Raw genomic sequence first — 16,979 nt, 5'->3', positions numbered from 1 at the left:
TCAAGTATGTGTGTGGAAGTCTAAATGTTGGTGAGAACCTATGTTCCAGGTTATTGATAGCATCTGCTTTATTAGCAGGAGAGTTACTGGCAGTCTCTCATGTAGCTATACCTATAGACAAGTTGCAGTGTTGATGAACTTTGCAGATAAAGGAAAATTCAGAGAAATTTCTCTTCCTTGCATTCCTAAAAGGATGCAGCTGATAGGTGTTAGCCTTCTGAGTCTGCAGTTTGTACTAAATCCATCGCTATTGAGGGGTAGAAACTTAAATCACTATACATTCAGTATTTTTCCAAATAACTATATAGTTGAGAACTTGGTTTCACTTCTGTTTCTAGTTTTCATATATGAAGAACCATGCAAGAAGATTTAGAGTAATAATCACTATTGATAAAAAGTATAAAGAAAGCTTGCTTGAATGAGTACAGACTGGATGTCTTTGGTCTAAGCTGCAAGAAGAAACTCCAGTTTGATAGTTCAGATCACCTAGGATTTGTGCGCAAAATGTAAGGAAACCAGGTGACTTTGCAGTTTCATGGTGTATTAAATTATGGGTTTATGAAGCCCTCTGAATGACTGTGTTTGTCTTTTGTTGGTTCCTATGCTGAACAGCAGATAGAGTATGCATTATTTCTTGCTTTATTGCATTCACACTCTGTTATGACAAATTGATTACAATATTTTACTAATTTTGCAATTTTATAGTTCTGAAAGTACTATATATTGTCTAGAGTATACGGTCAGAAACTGTATAAAACTTTTACCCTTTAGAACCACTTTGTTTTGAAAATTCTGAATTATTTTTAATACTTCACACTCAAGATACCCTTTTCCAAGACTGAATGCCATTGAGATATTATGATTAATGGCAAAAGTAATCTAATCATTGCAGTGTTTGTGTTTGTGTAGAACAGTTAACTGCAGATTTATGAAGCTGGACGTGTGCTACAATTAATGAAGGAGTCACAGCATGAAAATATTACAGAAATAAAAATAGCATTTGTGTAACCTATGTTTTATTCCTTACAAAGCTTTGTAGTCTTAGAAAGTCATTGCTCATTTTCAAAAATCTTGTTGGAATTACAACTCAAAGGAACCAAATTTGAGCTTTGAAACAGTGAATCCAGTCCTAGCAGAAGGAAAGAATAAACAGATACTGTTAGGATTACTTACCCACTATTTCTTCCCTGAGTTATGCTCTCCTTATAAGTAGTCAGGATTGTGGGTGTAATAATAATGATGTTAAAGGAATGTTTTAGTCATGAGCCAAATTGTGTCTTATGTCAATGATAATTTCAAGTCATTCAGCTGTCAGACCAAATCTGGTTCTGTGACTGGATGAGCCTAGGAATGAATCACAGGCCTAATTTGAATAAGTAGTAAAACTTCCGTATGGTTACAGCTTCATTGAAACGTTTCAATGGATTTGAAATAAATAACATGGATTAAAACTGGATGCTTCTTAGATCAATTAGTTCAGTTTAATGTCTTTGTGTGCAGCAGTTTTCTTGCCAGATAGAGTTTCCAACTACTGGTTTGCCTGTCAGCGTTCTGTTACTGAAACACAAGGCTAAGTGTTGAAATGTTTCTAATGATGCTAGAAACTTAATTCTCCCATGGAAATAAGCAGTCATGCCCAATTCTTAATGGAGACTTTCCTTCTCTGAATGTTTCAGAGATAGCATTCAGCTGTGTGATCTAGTTTCACTCTTTGGAACTAACTAACCTATGAAGGTTAGAGGGGAAAGTGGTTAGTTCTAGATATGTCAGCATTTCAGAAGTATTTTTCTGAATACAGGTAATTGAAACCATCCTTCTGTATAACATTCCAGTTTTGATCTCAGAGTGCATGTGTGCCATGTTGTAGTTTTACCTGTTAAATGAGTGATGCTTTCATATTTAATAAAAATCTTTATGTTGTTTTGTCATTAACAACAAAACAGCCTCTTTAATTGCATCCCTCTCTTCCTGGGTCAGTTCTGTGTGGTCATCTTCTACTTCACGAGGAGATTCTGAAAAAAGGACATATTAAACTGTGGAGTGCAAAACAATTTTTTGTTGACTAATAGTCACGATAGAGAGCTAGTACTGGTAAAAAAAACAAACAAAGGATTAAAATTGCCTCTGTCTCTAGTAGGTTTTCAATTCCAAAGTGCTTACCAGTCTGATGGGAAAGGATTGATTCCTGTTGCTTTTCTGTACTGAAGTGCTTCTTGGTGATATAGTTGCTCCCTTCCAGTTCTCCCTTTAATCATAGAATCAGATAAAGGTTTTGATTGGACCTTAAAGCTCATCTAGTTTCAGTCTCCTGCTGTGGGCAGGGTTGCCACCCAGTAGATCAGGTTGTCTAGGCCACAATCCAACCTGACCTGGAACATTCCCAGGTATGGTGCATCCACAATCTCTCTTGGCAACAAATTCTAGCACTGCTCCACCCTCTTGAGTAAAGAATTTCTTCCTCTTTTCTCATCTTAATCTACCCTCTTTTAGCTTGAAGCCATTACTTCTTGTCCTATTACTAAACTCCCTGATGAAAAGATCATAGGGAGGGACTCTCTCTGTCAGAGAGAGAATAATAAATCTCTTGATTTACTGAGCTACTAAGTATTGCCTTTTTGACAATTATGTATGTATATTTACTTTTGTTTTCAATCAAAAAATTCAAAAAGAGTTGACAGATTGATGGTCAGTTTGTCCTTAAATGGATACTAGTTAGGGATGTGCCCTCTAACGTCAGTTTTCGGTATTGGAGGCGCATGGGAAAGATGAATCATAAGAAATGGCCAGGCTTACATGTCTTCACTAACTAGCCTGACCGTGGCAAGTATACTGAGCTAGATGGACTGTTGGTCTGACTCATTCAGATATTTATTATGTTCAGCACTGTAGATATTTTGAATTTGTTGACTTCTGATGTCTTCTGTCTCTTGTGGTTTTCCTTGGACTGAAATACTAAAAACACTACTTGAACAAAGTTTGAAAACAAAAATATTTTGCCTTGCCCTAGCCATCATCCCCATTTTGCTTCTGGCTCTTTGAGCCAGTATTTTACAATGTATTTTACAATGAATGGAAAAGAAAGAGCAAAAGATACCGAGTTGTCCTTCTCAAACTGCTTCTTAATGGCTACAGTGAGGTGGTGGGAGTAAGAGATGAGATTTGTAAGCTTGCTTGGGGATTTGACTATACGACCTCCAGATTTCTCTTCTAGCCCTTATGATTCTGTGCTTCTGTAGATAGAACTTTATCATGGGGAAGTATAAACGGCAGTTTGAACTAGCAGAAGAGCTGCAGTCCCTTTGATTAGGAGACATCTGAATTTTTGAAGTGCTGAATAATGAGAAAGGGAGTCACTTCCCTTCAAAGAGAGGGATAAGTTACGTTGAAGTCTTTTAGAATGGTGGGAGCAGTCTAATTGATGATTCACTGAACAGAAAAAGAGCCACTGACACAACTAATTTTTGGTGTCCCAAATTTTATTTCCTCGGCTTTTGTTACAGACAAAATTTCTTACGTCTAAGAAATAAATGTGTGAAACATAGTGAAATGATATGCACTGACATTTCAAAAATTGCCTTTAAAAAAAAAAAAGTTATCTGGAAGGAAAACTGTCGTCAATTTCATGTCAGGATTGTTCTCTTATCTGTTGACTTGTAAATATAATTAAAACTGAAGAATCTGTTCTTTCCATGCACTCTCACCTGATTATATGCAACTGAATCTGTGGGAACCTAGGGCTGCAGCTAATGTAGTTTATAATGAAGCAATAAATTTAGCACTTGTATCACCTTTACTGAGATTGGCAAAAACTTAAATTACTTCTAACCTTAATTCTTTAATTATCATTCTTACTATCATTGCCTGCAATTGAAATGTGGATATCTATTATAAGACAAACAACAACTTGGTATAGAAAGCTTAAACCTACTACATAGTATTAAATCAATGCTAGGTTCACCAGGAGGTTATATTATATTACTTCAGCCTGTAAAATCGTGCTACCTTATTACTTTATTATACAACATCAGTGGTTGTAATAAGTCCTGCTCAAAAACAGACAAGTATCCATTATTTTTGTGTTTGAAGTCTTTATTGGATAAAAAGGCTTTGCTGAGTTGTTTTATGGGATGCTGAGTTACTGGAAAATTTGAAGTGTCTTTTATTTTGGAGCAATAATTAGTTGCTTTCCTACTGAAACACAGTTATAATTCTCTGCTGGCGCACACTCATTTCACTGCAGCCTGAACCAGGGCCCAGTAAACTCAGTGAAAACCCTTAAATTAACATCAGTGAACTTTGGATCAAACTCCTAATGAATGACTTAATCACTTTAAAGATCTCCCTTAGCTTTAATTCCATCTTACTGACTTCAGTTGTAGGTTTTCTTGACTTAATCTGTCTTGACACTTAGAAAGCATTTGCTACTGCACGGTATAAAATAACTAAATGTTTCATTTTTTCATATTGTTAATTACTGGGACTTTTAGGAGCTTCTATGTACATTTTTGTTCTCAAGCTGTTTATTACAACCACTGTGCTTTAATGCATGAGTAAGATATAGGTCTTCTACACATAACACCTGTGTTTTTCTTCTGTGGTGTATTTGGGTTCACCAAGGGGAGGTCGTGCTCGACCAACTTGGTGGCCTTCTATGATGCTGTCACATGCTGGGTGGATGGGGGAAGAGCGGTAGATGTAATCTACCTTGATTTTAGAAAGGCGTTTGATACTGTCTCCCACGACATCCTTATAACAAAGCTGAGGAAGTGTGGGATAGATGAGTGGACAGTGAGGTGGGTTGAGAACTGGCTGACTGGCAGAGCGCAGAGGGTCGTCGTTGGTGGTGCAGAGTCTGGCTGGAGACCTGTAACCAGTGGTGTCCCCCAGGGGTCTGTGCTGGGTCCGGTCTTGTTCAACATCTTCATCAATGACCTTGATGAGGGTATAGTGGCAACCCTCAGCAAGTTTGCTGATGATACGAAGTTGGGAGGATTGGCTGACACGCCTGAAGGCTGTGCTGCCATTCAGCGAGACCTGGACAGGCTGGAGAGCTGGGCAGTAAGAAACCGGATGAGGTTCAACAAAAGCAAGTGTAGGGTCTTACACCTAGGGAGGAATAATTGCATGCACCAATACGGGCTGGGGGATGAGCTGCTGGAGAGGAGCTCTGCAGAGAGGGACCTGGGCGTCCTGGTGGATGACAGGTTGGCCATGAGCCAGCAGTGTGCCCTCGTGGCCAAAAAGGCCAATGGCATTCTGGGGTGCATTAAAAAGAGCGTGTCCAGCAGGTCGAGGGAGGTGCTCCCCCCCCTCTACTCTGCCCTGGTAAGACCTCATCTGGAGTACTGTGTCCAGTTCTGGGCTCCCCAGTACAAAAAAGACAGGGATTTCTTGGAAAGAGTCCAGCGGAGGGCCACAAAGATGGTGAAGGGCCTGGAGCATCTCCCCTATGAAGAAAGGCTAAGCGAACTGGGTCTGTTTAGCCTTGAGAAAAGAAGACTGAGAGGGGACCTGATCCAGGTTTATAAATATCTGAGGTGTGGCGGCCATAGCGGTGAGGCCAGTCTCTTTTCAGTGGTACGTGGAGACAGGACGAGGGGAAACGGACATAAGCTGCAGCATAGGAAGTTTTGCACGAATGTGCCTAAGAACTTCTTCACGGTGAGGGTGACGGAGCACTGGAACAGGCTGCCCAGGGAGGTTGTGTAGTCTCCTTCTCTGGAGATATTCAAGTCTCGCCTGGATGCCTACCTGTGCGACCTGGTGTAGGGAACCTGCTTTGGCAGGGGGGTTGGTCTCGATGATCTCTAGAGGTCCCTTCCAACCCCTACAATTCTGTGATTCTGTATTCAGTAATGCAGTTTTTCAGTAGATCTAATAATGAAATACATATTTAAAAAAAAATATTGACTACTACAGAATTTATATTTAATGGATTTCTAATACAATTATCCTTTTGCATTTTTAAAATACATAGTCAAATTAGAAATCTTGAAGAGAAGATATTTATGTGTATCTTAAATCTATTATTTCACAGTATATGTGAGTATCTGTATATATTTTCACAATTTAGAAGCAAGGGATTATAAAAATTAATCGTATTTCTTAAAATCCTAATCCTTTGTGGAACCAAGCCTTTATTCCAGGAAGAAGTTTCTGGACACCAACAGATGGTAGTGGGCTCTCATGGCTAATAATTGCATACTAAACCATTTTTTACCTTTCTGCTTTGTTCCTAGGCGAAATGTCAACCAAAGTACCAAACATTAAACTGAAAATTGATCCTCAGGATCTGCAGATCCAGACCTTTACAGTGGAGAAATTACTGGAACCACTTATAATTCAGGTATTTTAACATTGCAGAAAAGAAATTAGGTAGACATATAGAGAAATGAATGAGGTTGAAGAACTTAGGTTAAGGTCACTATTGTGAAAAGCATACTCATGACTCTTCTGAAACTGGCTTGGGAATTGTACAGAGAACATCTTCTTCCAGCCTTGGTAATTCATGAAGTTACTTCCTTTTTGCAAATGCTACATTGTTTGGTATAGTAACTATTGCATGTTTTAGCTAGTCTTTTGCGCAGTATTATCCATGGGCATTTAAATGTGGAGTGTGTTCGGAGATTGAGTTCAAATCATGAAAAGTTTCATCTTGTAAATAGTGGATGGAGCCTTGAAATCTGTAGGTGAGTTTCTTTACACAAATTCTGGGGGAACAAAAACCAAACTATTCTGTTTTATTTTAGAAGAGATTCCCTAAGAGCTGCATAATTGCTGTGTATTGTATAAACATATCTTAGCACTTTTCCTTCCAACTAAAGAAAATTTGAACTGGGAGATTTGCAGGTTTATTGATGAAACTTTCATTTTAGGAGCAGTTCTGCATTCTTGAGTTTTATTTGAAGTATTCACCAGTTCAATATGCTGTTAGAGAGAGAATATTTAACAAACTTTGTGTATATTTTTTATGGATTAGAAATCTTTTATTTTTTATCCAGTGGAATGGCAAGGACCTACTTGCAGAAGACTTGACATGATTCTGCAAATACTGTGGGTAACTAAGTGTGTTAAAGGATCTTTACAGAAAAAGAAAACAGAGTGCATCTTCTATTTTAAATCTCAATCTTGTTGAATACTTTCTTCATTTTATTTAGAAATGTACAAGTACTTGTTTTTATTTAGTCAACTGCATGTACCACAAGGTTGTCTGTCTACGAGTGTCCTTCAGCCTTTTCAAGATGCTGAATTTCCTGTCATTGCTGTACACTGCTTCTTAAGTATTCTTTTTCCTGGTGCATGGGGATATGTTTGCATGGCAGCCGTTGCTCTGGCTGCAGTTTGTATAGGTACAAAATTTCACATTCAAATTTTGGACATTTGCTAATATGCAAAGAATACTTTGGCCAATTTTACAACCTGAAAAATGGTAGGTATAATGGCTTTGAATTAGCTTCTGTGATTGGTTAATATCATTTCAAATTCACTGAATAACGCATGTTACAAGAGAATAACTTTTTGTTAAGTAGTATATGTCAATAAACAGCAAACAAAAAGTTAACTGGGAGAATGGTTAGGTAAACAGAACGTAACTGGGCTGAAAATCCAGTATTCTGGCCATTATTTTGTTTATAGACATGCAATAATTGGGAATTTATAGCTTATTTAAAAAGCAAAAACAAAATGAAACAACAAACAGTTACACATACAAAAAAGATATATAATGTTCTATTATTTCTATTTTATTATAACTGCAATTTCTCTATTAAAAATAAATAAAACTATCATTTTTATTAAAACCACAACTGCTATTGTTGTACTTGAATAGATACTGAAGGAAAAATATATATTTTTCTGTCCCATGGGTCATTAATTGGCATCTTTTGACTGTGTCAACCACTTTGGCTTATGGTAAATTTTGTTTCTCCAGGAATGCACTCCTTTTTACACACTGCTCTGATTGTGTTTTTCATTCTTTGTTCTGGGAGCCAGTCCTCTGCAGACTTGTTATCTGGGCTTGCCAAGGAGTTGTGACCAGGTACAAAGGAACTGTCAGATTATATCTAAAAAGGCAGCACATGATATGAGTGGAGAGAAAATGAATACAGCAGTGAAAGATGAGGACTAGAGAATGCCAAATATGTTTGGTGTGATGATGCTTATATGTATTTGCATTTTCATGACAGATTAGTCATTTCTCTTGGAAATGCCCTATATGGTCTAAAACCTAAGAAAAGAAGTGCTGATAATGTGTTATAACAGATATTCTTTGAAAAAATTGCTTTAAAATCTATTTAAGTGATGTAAATTTATCTTGAAGTTATCTTGAATGAAGTTATAATGAAGTTATATTTCCCCCCTTTGAAAATTTGTCTTTGCTGATTTCATCCATTCAGAATTTTATTTATTTATTTATTTTATTGGGTGATTGTTTTGGAAATATTTTTAAATTGATCTTTTCCTTCTTTATCTATTCCTTCTAGAAAATTCTCTTCTTCTCTAAGTGATCTTTTTATCATTACCTCAGTTTAAGCTTTTATTAACTAAGCTGCTTGTCACTTCTTTTGCCTTCCCGTTATTATGTATTTATATATTTATATATATTAATATAATATATATAATATTATTATTTAATATATTATATTATATATATTATATAATATATTATATAATATATATAATATATTATTTATATATTTATTTCTGCATGGTATGATTGATGACATATAAAACTTCAGTAACAGCTCAGTGCTTTGTGGGAAGTTGCCAAAATCGACCATTGTATAAGATCAGTTTCAGAGTGATAGGCTTGGATGGGTTTAGTCTGCATTCTGTAGGTCAGCTTGTGCTACAACAGGGACATTTTTAAAAGAGGTGAAATGTAAATTTTGGCCTGAGTCTTACTGGATCAAAGAAACTCAATAAACCAAGCTATCCAATATGTTTAAAAAATATTCTGAAATATTGATTAAAAAGCTGTTAAAAATGGAGACTTCTTCAGCCCAAAGAAAATATGATTTTTACTTTTTTTACACTCAACCCCCTTTGTTATATAATAGAACTGTTTTGTAATAGAACTCTGAAAGGCACACTTGCATTTTAGAAGGCTGAGGAAGCAAAAAAAATTGAAAAAGCAAAAGCAGAGATTGAAAATGAATATTAATTGAAGAATGATTAAGATGTTGGACAGGCAATAAATGGAAACTGATCTACAATTAGAAGGACAATCATAGCAGTTATAGATAATACAGTAAGACTGTTCTAGCCTGATTCACTTAGCTGCTGCTTTGAACATAATTTAACTTCATTTTGAGATATATGTTCCAATGTATTGAGTAGTTTTTTAGGACTATAGGAGCATTTATGTGTGTTTATGATTCTCTGAAGTCTGTACTGGCCAGTTACATTAAGACTTAGGACAGTAATTTGGTTAATGGCATCAGTATGAAAAGAAACTTAAAAACCACAAGCAGCCTGTGCAGAAGTCATTTTGGAAGTGACATTTCTAGATTCCCTCTCTCTTTGCTGCATTTTGCAATTGACAGTGGTGATCACTTTGAGACTGAAAATAGCACAACCCACTGTTTTGCATACAACTATCTAACTTGGTAACTTCTCCCTTCAAATGAAACAACATCCCTAAATAATGATGTCTAGGGCATTGCAGGACCGCCAGTATTGTTGCATCTCTCTCTTGGCATCCCGAGAAGTGACCTGTCCTAAGGTGGTGTGTTAAAATATTGCTGTGCAGGGCTCTGCAGAGAGAGGAACTCACATGTAGAAAGTGGTATAAGTGTGTTAGTGTGATTAGCATTATACTCCTATACTGTACTCTCATGGGGACATACTGCTAGTTGCCCTGTGTCTTCGGAGTTATGGAAAAAAATTTCTTTAATCCTTCTCAACCCCCTGCCCCCATGCAAACAAGCACTAGAAGGGATTGTCTTTGTTCATGGCTTTTATTTTATTCCAGGTGTTTTGGGAAAAGTATGTTTGAAAGGAAGGCTTTTAGGTACAATTCCCTATCATAGAATCTATGATTCTGTGATCAAGGTTTTCTGGTAAATACATCTGACATGTTAAAAATGAGTATTGTCAAAATTGATACCATTCTGCTGACAGCTGTTCTCTTGGAGGTTGGGAACATGCTTAGACAGTCTTTCTATAATTCTGGTCTCTTATCAGAGACACTCCGCTGTGGAACAAGTAGTGTGAGGCAATCAGAAGGCCACAAGGTATTGTCATTTGCATAGCTGATTTCTACTGGCATGCTAGTGCAATGTTTACTCATAAAATAGTTAATGTAATAGAAAAGCATCCCCTTCCTATCTCATTCTCGGAGACCAAAGCTTGCTGAATTTCTTTGCTAATTATACTAAGAATAACATTTAAGACTAGATATAAATTTGCTTCTATAGTGTTGTTGTTTAACCCTGCAGGCAGCTCAACACCACACAGCTGCTCACCTGCTCTTCCCAAGTGGGATGAGGGAGAGAATCCTAGAGGTAAAAGTAAGAGAAATCATAGATTGAGATAAAGACTGTTTGCTATGTGATCTAAAAACTGTGTGCAAGTGAAGCAAAACAAGGATTTGTTCATTCATTCCCGTCAGCAGGCAGATTTTCAGCCACTTTTAAGACAGAAGGGACATATAACAGTGTAATATTTTCTTTGGAAGACAAATGCCTATGCTCTGAGTGTCTTCCACTTCCTCCTCTTTTACCCCAGTCTTTATTGATAGGCATGACACCACATGGTATGGGACATACCTTTGGCCAGCTGGGGTCAGTTGTCCTGATTGTATCCTCTCAGCTTTTTGTGCGTTCCGACCTTGTCTCTGGCAGGACAGCATGAGAAGTAGAAAAGCCCTTGGCTCTGTGTATGCACTGTTCTGCAACAACTAAAACAGTTGTGTTATTACTGTTATTTTCATAGAAAATCTAAAGCACAACATTGTACGAGCCTCTGTGAAGAAACTTAACTCTATCTCAGCCCTGACAAGTAGCAAAGTAGTGCTAGACATCGTCCCTTTTGAATTTACATTAATTAAAATTTAAGAAAGATGTGACTGGATGAGATTAATATAACTTCAATAATTCACAAAGGAAACACTTCCTAACTGCTTTTATTCTGTGATCTATGCAAGCCCTATGAGATGCAGATTAGCCACTTATTTGGAGACCGTGTCTGAAGTTCTGTCTCTGTCTCTTTATTTGTACATATACACACACTTAATATAAGACATGTGTGTATATGTATACTTCTCAAATATTTCAAAGAGTTTTTCCTTACCAAGCACCATTTCTTCCATATATTTATATTCTTTGCACGCATACAGGCTATGGAAATTTTATGGCTGTGAGAGAGAGTTGAGTTTTACAGAATACTTACAAATGCATGTGTTTTAGGATTTCTTGTATTGTATTACCTATAAAAACAAGAAAGTAGAAAGGTTTTTATTTATTCCCATGTTGCTCACACTGACAAAACTTTGCTCACATAGAAATGATTCACTACTGTTTTTAGTTCTATATGGTGAATTTACTTCATGCACAGTGCAACTGATTAAGCAGTATTTATTTTTATGGGCAACATTTTGTTATTCCCAAACATCTGACTCAGACAAGGGGTGGTTAGCATTTGAAAAAGTGGGAAGGTACTTCTGCCGTTGTCATTAGATTGCTGAGTTCTTATATTGTTTCTTCAAATGTCTAGAGGTTGCAGTTACTTAACTAAATGCTTTTTCAACACTTATAAACTATTTTGTGATTGATGCTTTTAATTTTTTAATTTTTTTTTAATTAAAAAAATTCATACTCAAGGTATGAAAGTACTGTTTTTTCTTTAACTACTGCAGTGTTAATAGATTGTCTTTTGAAGACTGGTCTGGTTCTGAATATAGCATTAGAAGAATTACTGCACAGTGCCCTAGGAATTCAGTATTTGTGAATCATGAGAAAAACAAAAAACAAAGCAATTCTACAAGCTTAATAAATAATGGTAACAACTGACAACAGCAGATTTGCCACTGTGATGGCATATAGATTTGAAAATCTCACTTTAAAAACTTTGGTCCTATAGTAATTCTCCTCCTAAACATCTTAAGTATTGTAAAATATGGTGTTGATTTCCACTGAATGCTGGGAGGTAGCCATGTTGGATACAGCAATAAGGATGTGTGGCAACATAAAAGTAACTGAAATACAATTAGGCATGAGCTGGATTAATGGGGTGTGTTTCTCTGTCTCTCTTGCTTTTTTTTTTTAATTATTACTCTGAGCCTGATAATGCTGTCGTTTTAATGGGGTATTCATTCTGTCACTATTTGGCAACCTGTATTGACAGTGGATCAAAAAAGCATGCTATATTTATTGCTACTTAATTCAGTTCTTTGTGTAGGATCATCATTACGGTTTTGTATTCCTCACTGGGATTTTGTGTTGGAAAATGAAGTAGTTCTTCTGTATCTATTAAATTACTTAAGCCGAGAGGTACTTATCAAATTTTGACTTGTATTTGAGATCAAAAGCTGATTCTATTAAGTGACATTGGTCCCTTTTCTGTAGAAATTATACTTCTGATATTTTCTGGCAGTAATGCTGAAGATGAAATGTCTTAGAATTATGAGTTTTCACCTGCAGTAAAGATTATTTTTCTTATTTTTACATTTGTTTCCTTTCTTCTTCCTCAAAAATGTATGAATAAGGAGTATGGATATTTTACATTAAAATGAACTTACATTAAAACTCAGAAAAATAAATAGTTAAGATATGTAAAAGGCTTCTTAATATTTTTTTTGGTGACAGCTTCATTTTTAAAGTTGTGTTCTGACTTCCTTATATCAGCTTATAATTTCTTCAGATATCTCTTAAAATACTACTGAAGCTTCATTAAATGCTCTAGAGATAATATTGTAGGATTTTTGTTTTTCTTTTTTTTTTTTTTTTTTTTTTTTTTTTTTTTTTTTAGAAGGTATTTAAATTCCTAATATATTCTCCAGGAGCTGGCTGGTGCATAACTATTTTTATTTGCTTTCCTTCCTGGCTTATCAGAATACCAAAATCCTTTCTAACAATCTGATTCTGAGCTATCTATGTTGATGTCCTCCTTATGACATCCCATGGCTGTTGGTGTTAAGTGGCTGATCTTAGTTTTCTGACCCCAAATTCCACATGAATGCCATAAGGGTCAACACTTTTTTTCTTTACATGATGGATAAGCTTACAGAAATGCTTTCCAGAGGATGTTTTTTTATTTACTCTAAAGGTACTGATTCATGAAAAGCATGAAAGTATATGAATTCATGAACACTGGATCTTCTCCTCCTGGACCTGTGAAGAGAGTACTATTCCACAGATCTGCTCAAACCAGTCTCTGTACTGCAGCCATGAGCTAAACCTGCCTGGTGGTCTAAGAAATTCATACACAGCTCTAACTTTCCTTGCACAATGTTGTTGTCTACTGCACAAATGAATAGGCTGATTTAATATGTTTGGAATGCTATTTAATAAAACGAAGCAATTCATACTTAGAAAATGTGTTCATTGAGTCCCACAAGTAGGTCTGTACTTAATTCTACACTATCTACATTTTGGCACTGCATGGAAGTACAAGGAGGATTAGTGAACTTACCGAAAAGAAAATATGTCTTGAGATATTTGTATAACACTTTACTTTAAAAATATTTTAGTAGTGTTCCTGTGTTGCTGACAACTCAAACAATCCTTGAGAGAACAGTCTGCTGCAAAGATTTTGTTGGAATGTGGAGGCTGTGCTCAAATGATGAGGAATGTGGAGTGGGATGCTAAACAAAAATAACTTCTTTATTAATGCTAAAGTGCATTGTTAAAAATTGTAATTTAGATAAGGCTGCAGTAATCTACATTCTGTTTAAAACTGTGTACAACTTTTATGCTGAAAGATCCTCAGAATTCTGATGCATTAAGTTCTGGCCACTGCAGTCGTAGCATATAAGATGAGAAAGTATTTTGAAATGTATTTATACTCAATTCATATATTTGCTTCTGAGATAATGAGAGATTTAAGAGGCAAGTGTGGGAAAATGCAGAACTGCTGCCTGCTTGGCTGAAGCCTTCCTAAATAGCATTAGTAGTTTTTATATCATGATGAGGTTTTTTTTTATAATAAGCAGTGTTAGCAGTTTATATCAGGATTAATATGAGAGTGAAATTTCCATTGAGTTTGCTTTGATCTTACAGAGAGAACATAAAAATTAGGAATATCAGATTAAGTCTGTCAAATTTAATAATTTTGCACATTCTCACTGTGTGGGCTGGACTTGCCTGTCTCTCTTTAAAGCAGGGGAAATCTCATGGTTTATTCTGAACTATCATTTTATTTTGTTAATTTGAAAGCAGCATAAATTAGAATCATGGAATCACTCAGATTGGAAAAGACCTTAAAGATCATCGAGTCCAACTAGATGCTACTTGAACTCTAACAAACCTCTGCTAAATCATGTCCATGAGCACCACATCCAAACAGTTTTTAAACACATCCCGGGATGGTGACTCAGCCACCTCCCTGGGGAGCTTTACAACCTTTTCTGTAAAGAAGATTTTCCTGATATCCAAGTTAAACTTACCCTGGTGCAACTTGAGGCCATTTCCCCTTGTCACCTGTCACCAGTGAGAAGAAACCAGCCCTACTCTTGATTTGTTATAGAACCTACACTGCTATTCTCTCTCTCTCTTTTTATTTTATTATTTTTTTATTTTTTTTAAATGTAGGTTACAACGCTAGTGAAATGTCCACAGAACCCCTCTGGTAAGAAAAAGGGACGTTCAAAAAGAGCTCGTGTCTTGTTAGCTTCTGTGGAAGAGGCCACTTGGAATCTATTGGACAAAGGGGAAAAAATTGCCAAGGAAGCAGCCGTCTTAAAGGAGGAACTTCATGCAGCACTGGCTGATGTTCAGAAAGAAAGTAAGTGTTTTATGTGATGAGGGCACTTAAAGGAATTAGCTTACCCATGCAACTTTGGTATGAAAAAGAAGCTGAGGTATCCATGAGAAATATGTTTTTGTGTGCAAATATCTGAAATTTATGCTGTCTGATTGTATGCTCTCAGATACCACTAGTAAAGAGGTAAAGCATGCAAGCTGGGGATGTGGAAAAGCGCTTATGTTAGGGATAGTATTGCCTTTAAAAATATACGTATGCTTTCTTTTTAATGAAGACAGGATCCCCCTAGCTGATTTTACTGACTATTTAGCACATGTTTAAGATAATGCATACTTTGTTTCTTTTCTTGGAAAGAGCTGTTTTCCTAAATCTGAGTTTAAGACCTTTTAGATAGAAATAATAATAAAAAAAGACATACTCCCTCTTTTGTGCAGTAGTAAGAATTTAGTTTGTGAGCAGTAGGCTTGTTTGGAGTTACATTTTGAGTCTTTAGTAGAAGAACAATGGAAGCTTCAAGCTACTGTAATACTCATCTTCTTATGTCAGAACAGCTCATTTTTGGCCAGTTTTTGCCATGTTCCATTTCCTGATAGCCTGTCTCCTCATTTCCAAACAGGCTCCCAGAGTATTAGTCACATTCTTTAGCTATTTGTTGCTCTGTTGATTTTTTGCTCTCTTCATGGATAATCAAGATCTAGTTGATTGAGTAAGAAGCTCAGCTCGAATAATTGCATACTGAATGATAGACATCTGAAACAGGCTCCTTCATAAATAAGTCCTGAAAATTGATTCATGAGAAGATTTCAAAGGAGAATCAGGACAGAAGAGTAATGTTCTTAGTGCCTGGTCATTTGGTAAACATGGTATTTATATCATCAGTACTCCATGAATTTTAGAAGTGAGCTTCTGATGGTTGCCTGGGTTCAGACTAAGAGGAGCTGATGAAAACCTTTCCAAATAAGTAGCAACAGACAAAGAGGAATGGTCTGCACCATGAAATTATTGTCAGGCCATGCTGTTGAATGAACTTGTAACCATGTTTGGTTTTATCAAGCAGTAGAGTACACTTCTATTGCTCTTTAGCTAAGCTTTGTAGTGTGTATTCTTACACCTTGTAACAATTTGTGCCTGAAGGACTGCATTAGCCATTTGAGTCAGGTCCCTGCCCTTAATAAATTAACAGCTTCAGATTGTTTGTTCTTTTCTGTTTTGTCTTCCTCCATTTGCAGCCGGGACAGTTTCTGAGTGCCTGCAGTTGTTCAGAGTAGTCATTACTAGCTACTGGATTCTTCTGGACCCAACAAGGGCTGCATTTCAGAGTCTGATATATGCATACAATGTCTGAGATAACTTAAGGTACTTTGAGATTAAAAGCATTTACAGCCAGCAAATATCATTGTTATCTGTCATATTGATCAGTTCAGCTTTTTGAAAAATCAGCCATTTTGGATTAGTCTTAAAATGTTTGCCCATCCAGTCTAGGTCGATAACGCAAGACAAGAAAAAAAAAATATAGTTTTCTATTGATTTTTTTTTATACATAGATTATGTAAAAATATTTCATATCTTCAATTTATGTATTGATTCTCATCCAGTACTAGGGATGACTACAAAAATAAATAATACGTAAAGTAGATTATATACACTGCATACATTTTAAAAGAAAGTTAAATCAATGTTATTACCTATCATTATGCAATGACAAATCGTGAGCTTGCAGCCCATTTTCCTCCACAGATTTGCTGAACTTCTTGAGTTAATTTTAAGAAGTTGGTGAACAATCACATGGTAAATTTTAATATTTGTTGATTTTACAGGTATTTATAGTCCTTTGGAATTGTATTATTTTTAATTTGTGGTGTACCCCACCACATGTAATTTTGCTTGTTGCTGTAGTTGCATTCTGCTGCTGTTAAATGTCTCTTGTTACTTTAAGCTCTTTGAAAAGGTCTGGATCATAAATTCTGATAAATTATGTTTGCATGCAGTCACATGCCATTCATATTATAGCATACAGTATTTAATTTTCTCTGTTCAAATTTTTCTGTGGTAACTGG

At 36.0% G+C, this 16,979-nt stretch overlaps 1 protein-coding gene across 5 annotated transcripts in view; it reads left to right on the top strand.

Moving 5' to 3' along the window:
• Positions 1-16,979, top strand: part of CTNNA3 (catenin alpha 3) — a 422,209-nt gene that overhangs the window by 7,174 nt on the left and 398,056 nt on the right. For all 5 annotated transcript variants that reach the window (XM_031554365.2, XM_085230255.1, XM_085230251.1 and 2 more), the window contains exons 2-3: positions 6,240-6,346; positions 14,751-14,943. In XM_031554365.2, coding sequence (XP_031410225.2) covers positions 6,245-6,346; positions 14,751-14,943 — 295 coding nt within the window. In that variant the 5' untranslated portion in view covers positions 6,240-6,244. The remainder of the gene's footprint in view (positions 1-6,239; positions 6,347-14,750; positions 14,944-16,979) is intronic.

Source organism: Meleagris gallopavo, chromosome 8, assembly GCF_905368555.1.
Source record: "Meleagris gallopavo chromosome 8, MGAL_WU_HG_1.1, whole genome shotgun sequence".
In the NCBI taxonomy this organism is placed as follows: Eukaryota; Metazoa; Chordata; class Aves; order Galliformes; family Phasianidae; genus Meleagris; species Meleagris gallopavo.
This window is presented reverse-complemented; position numbering and strand designations above follow the sequence as displayed.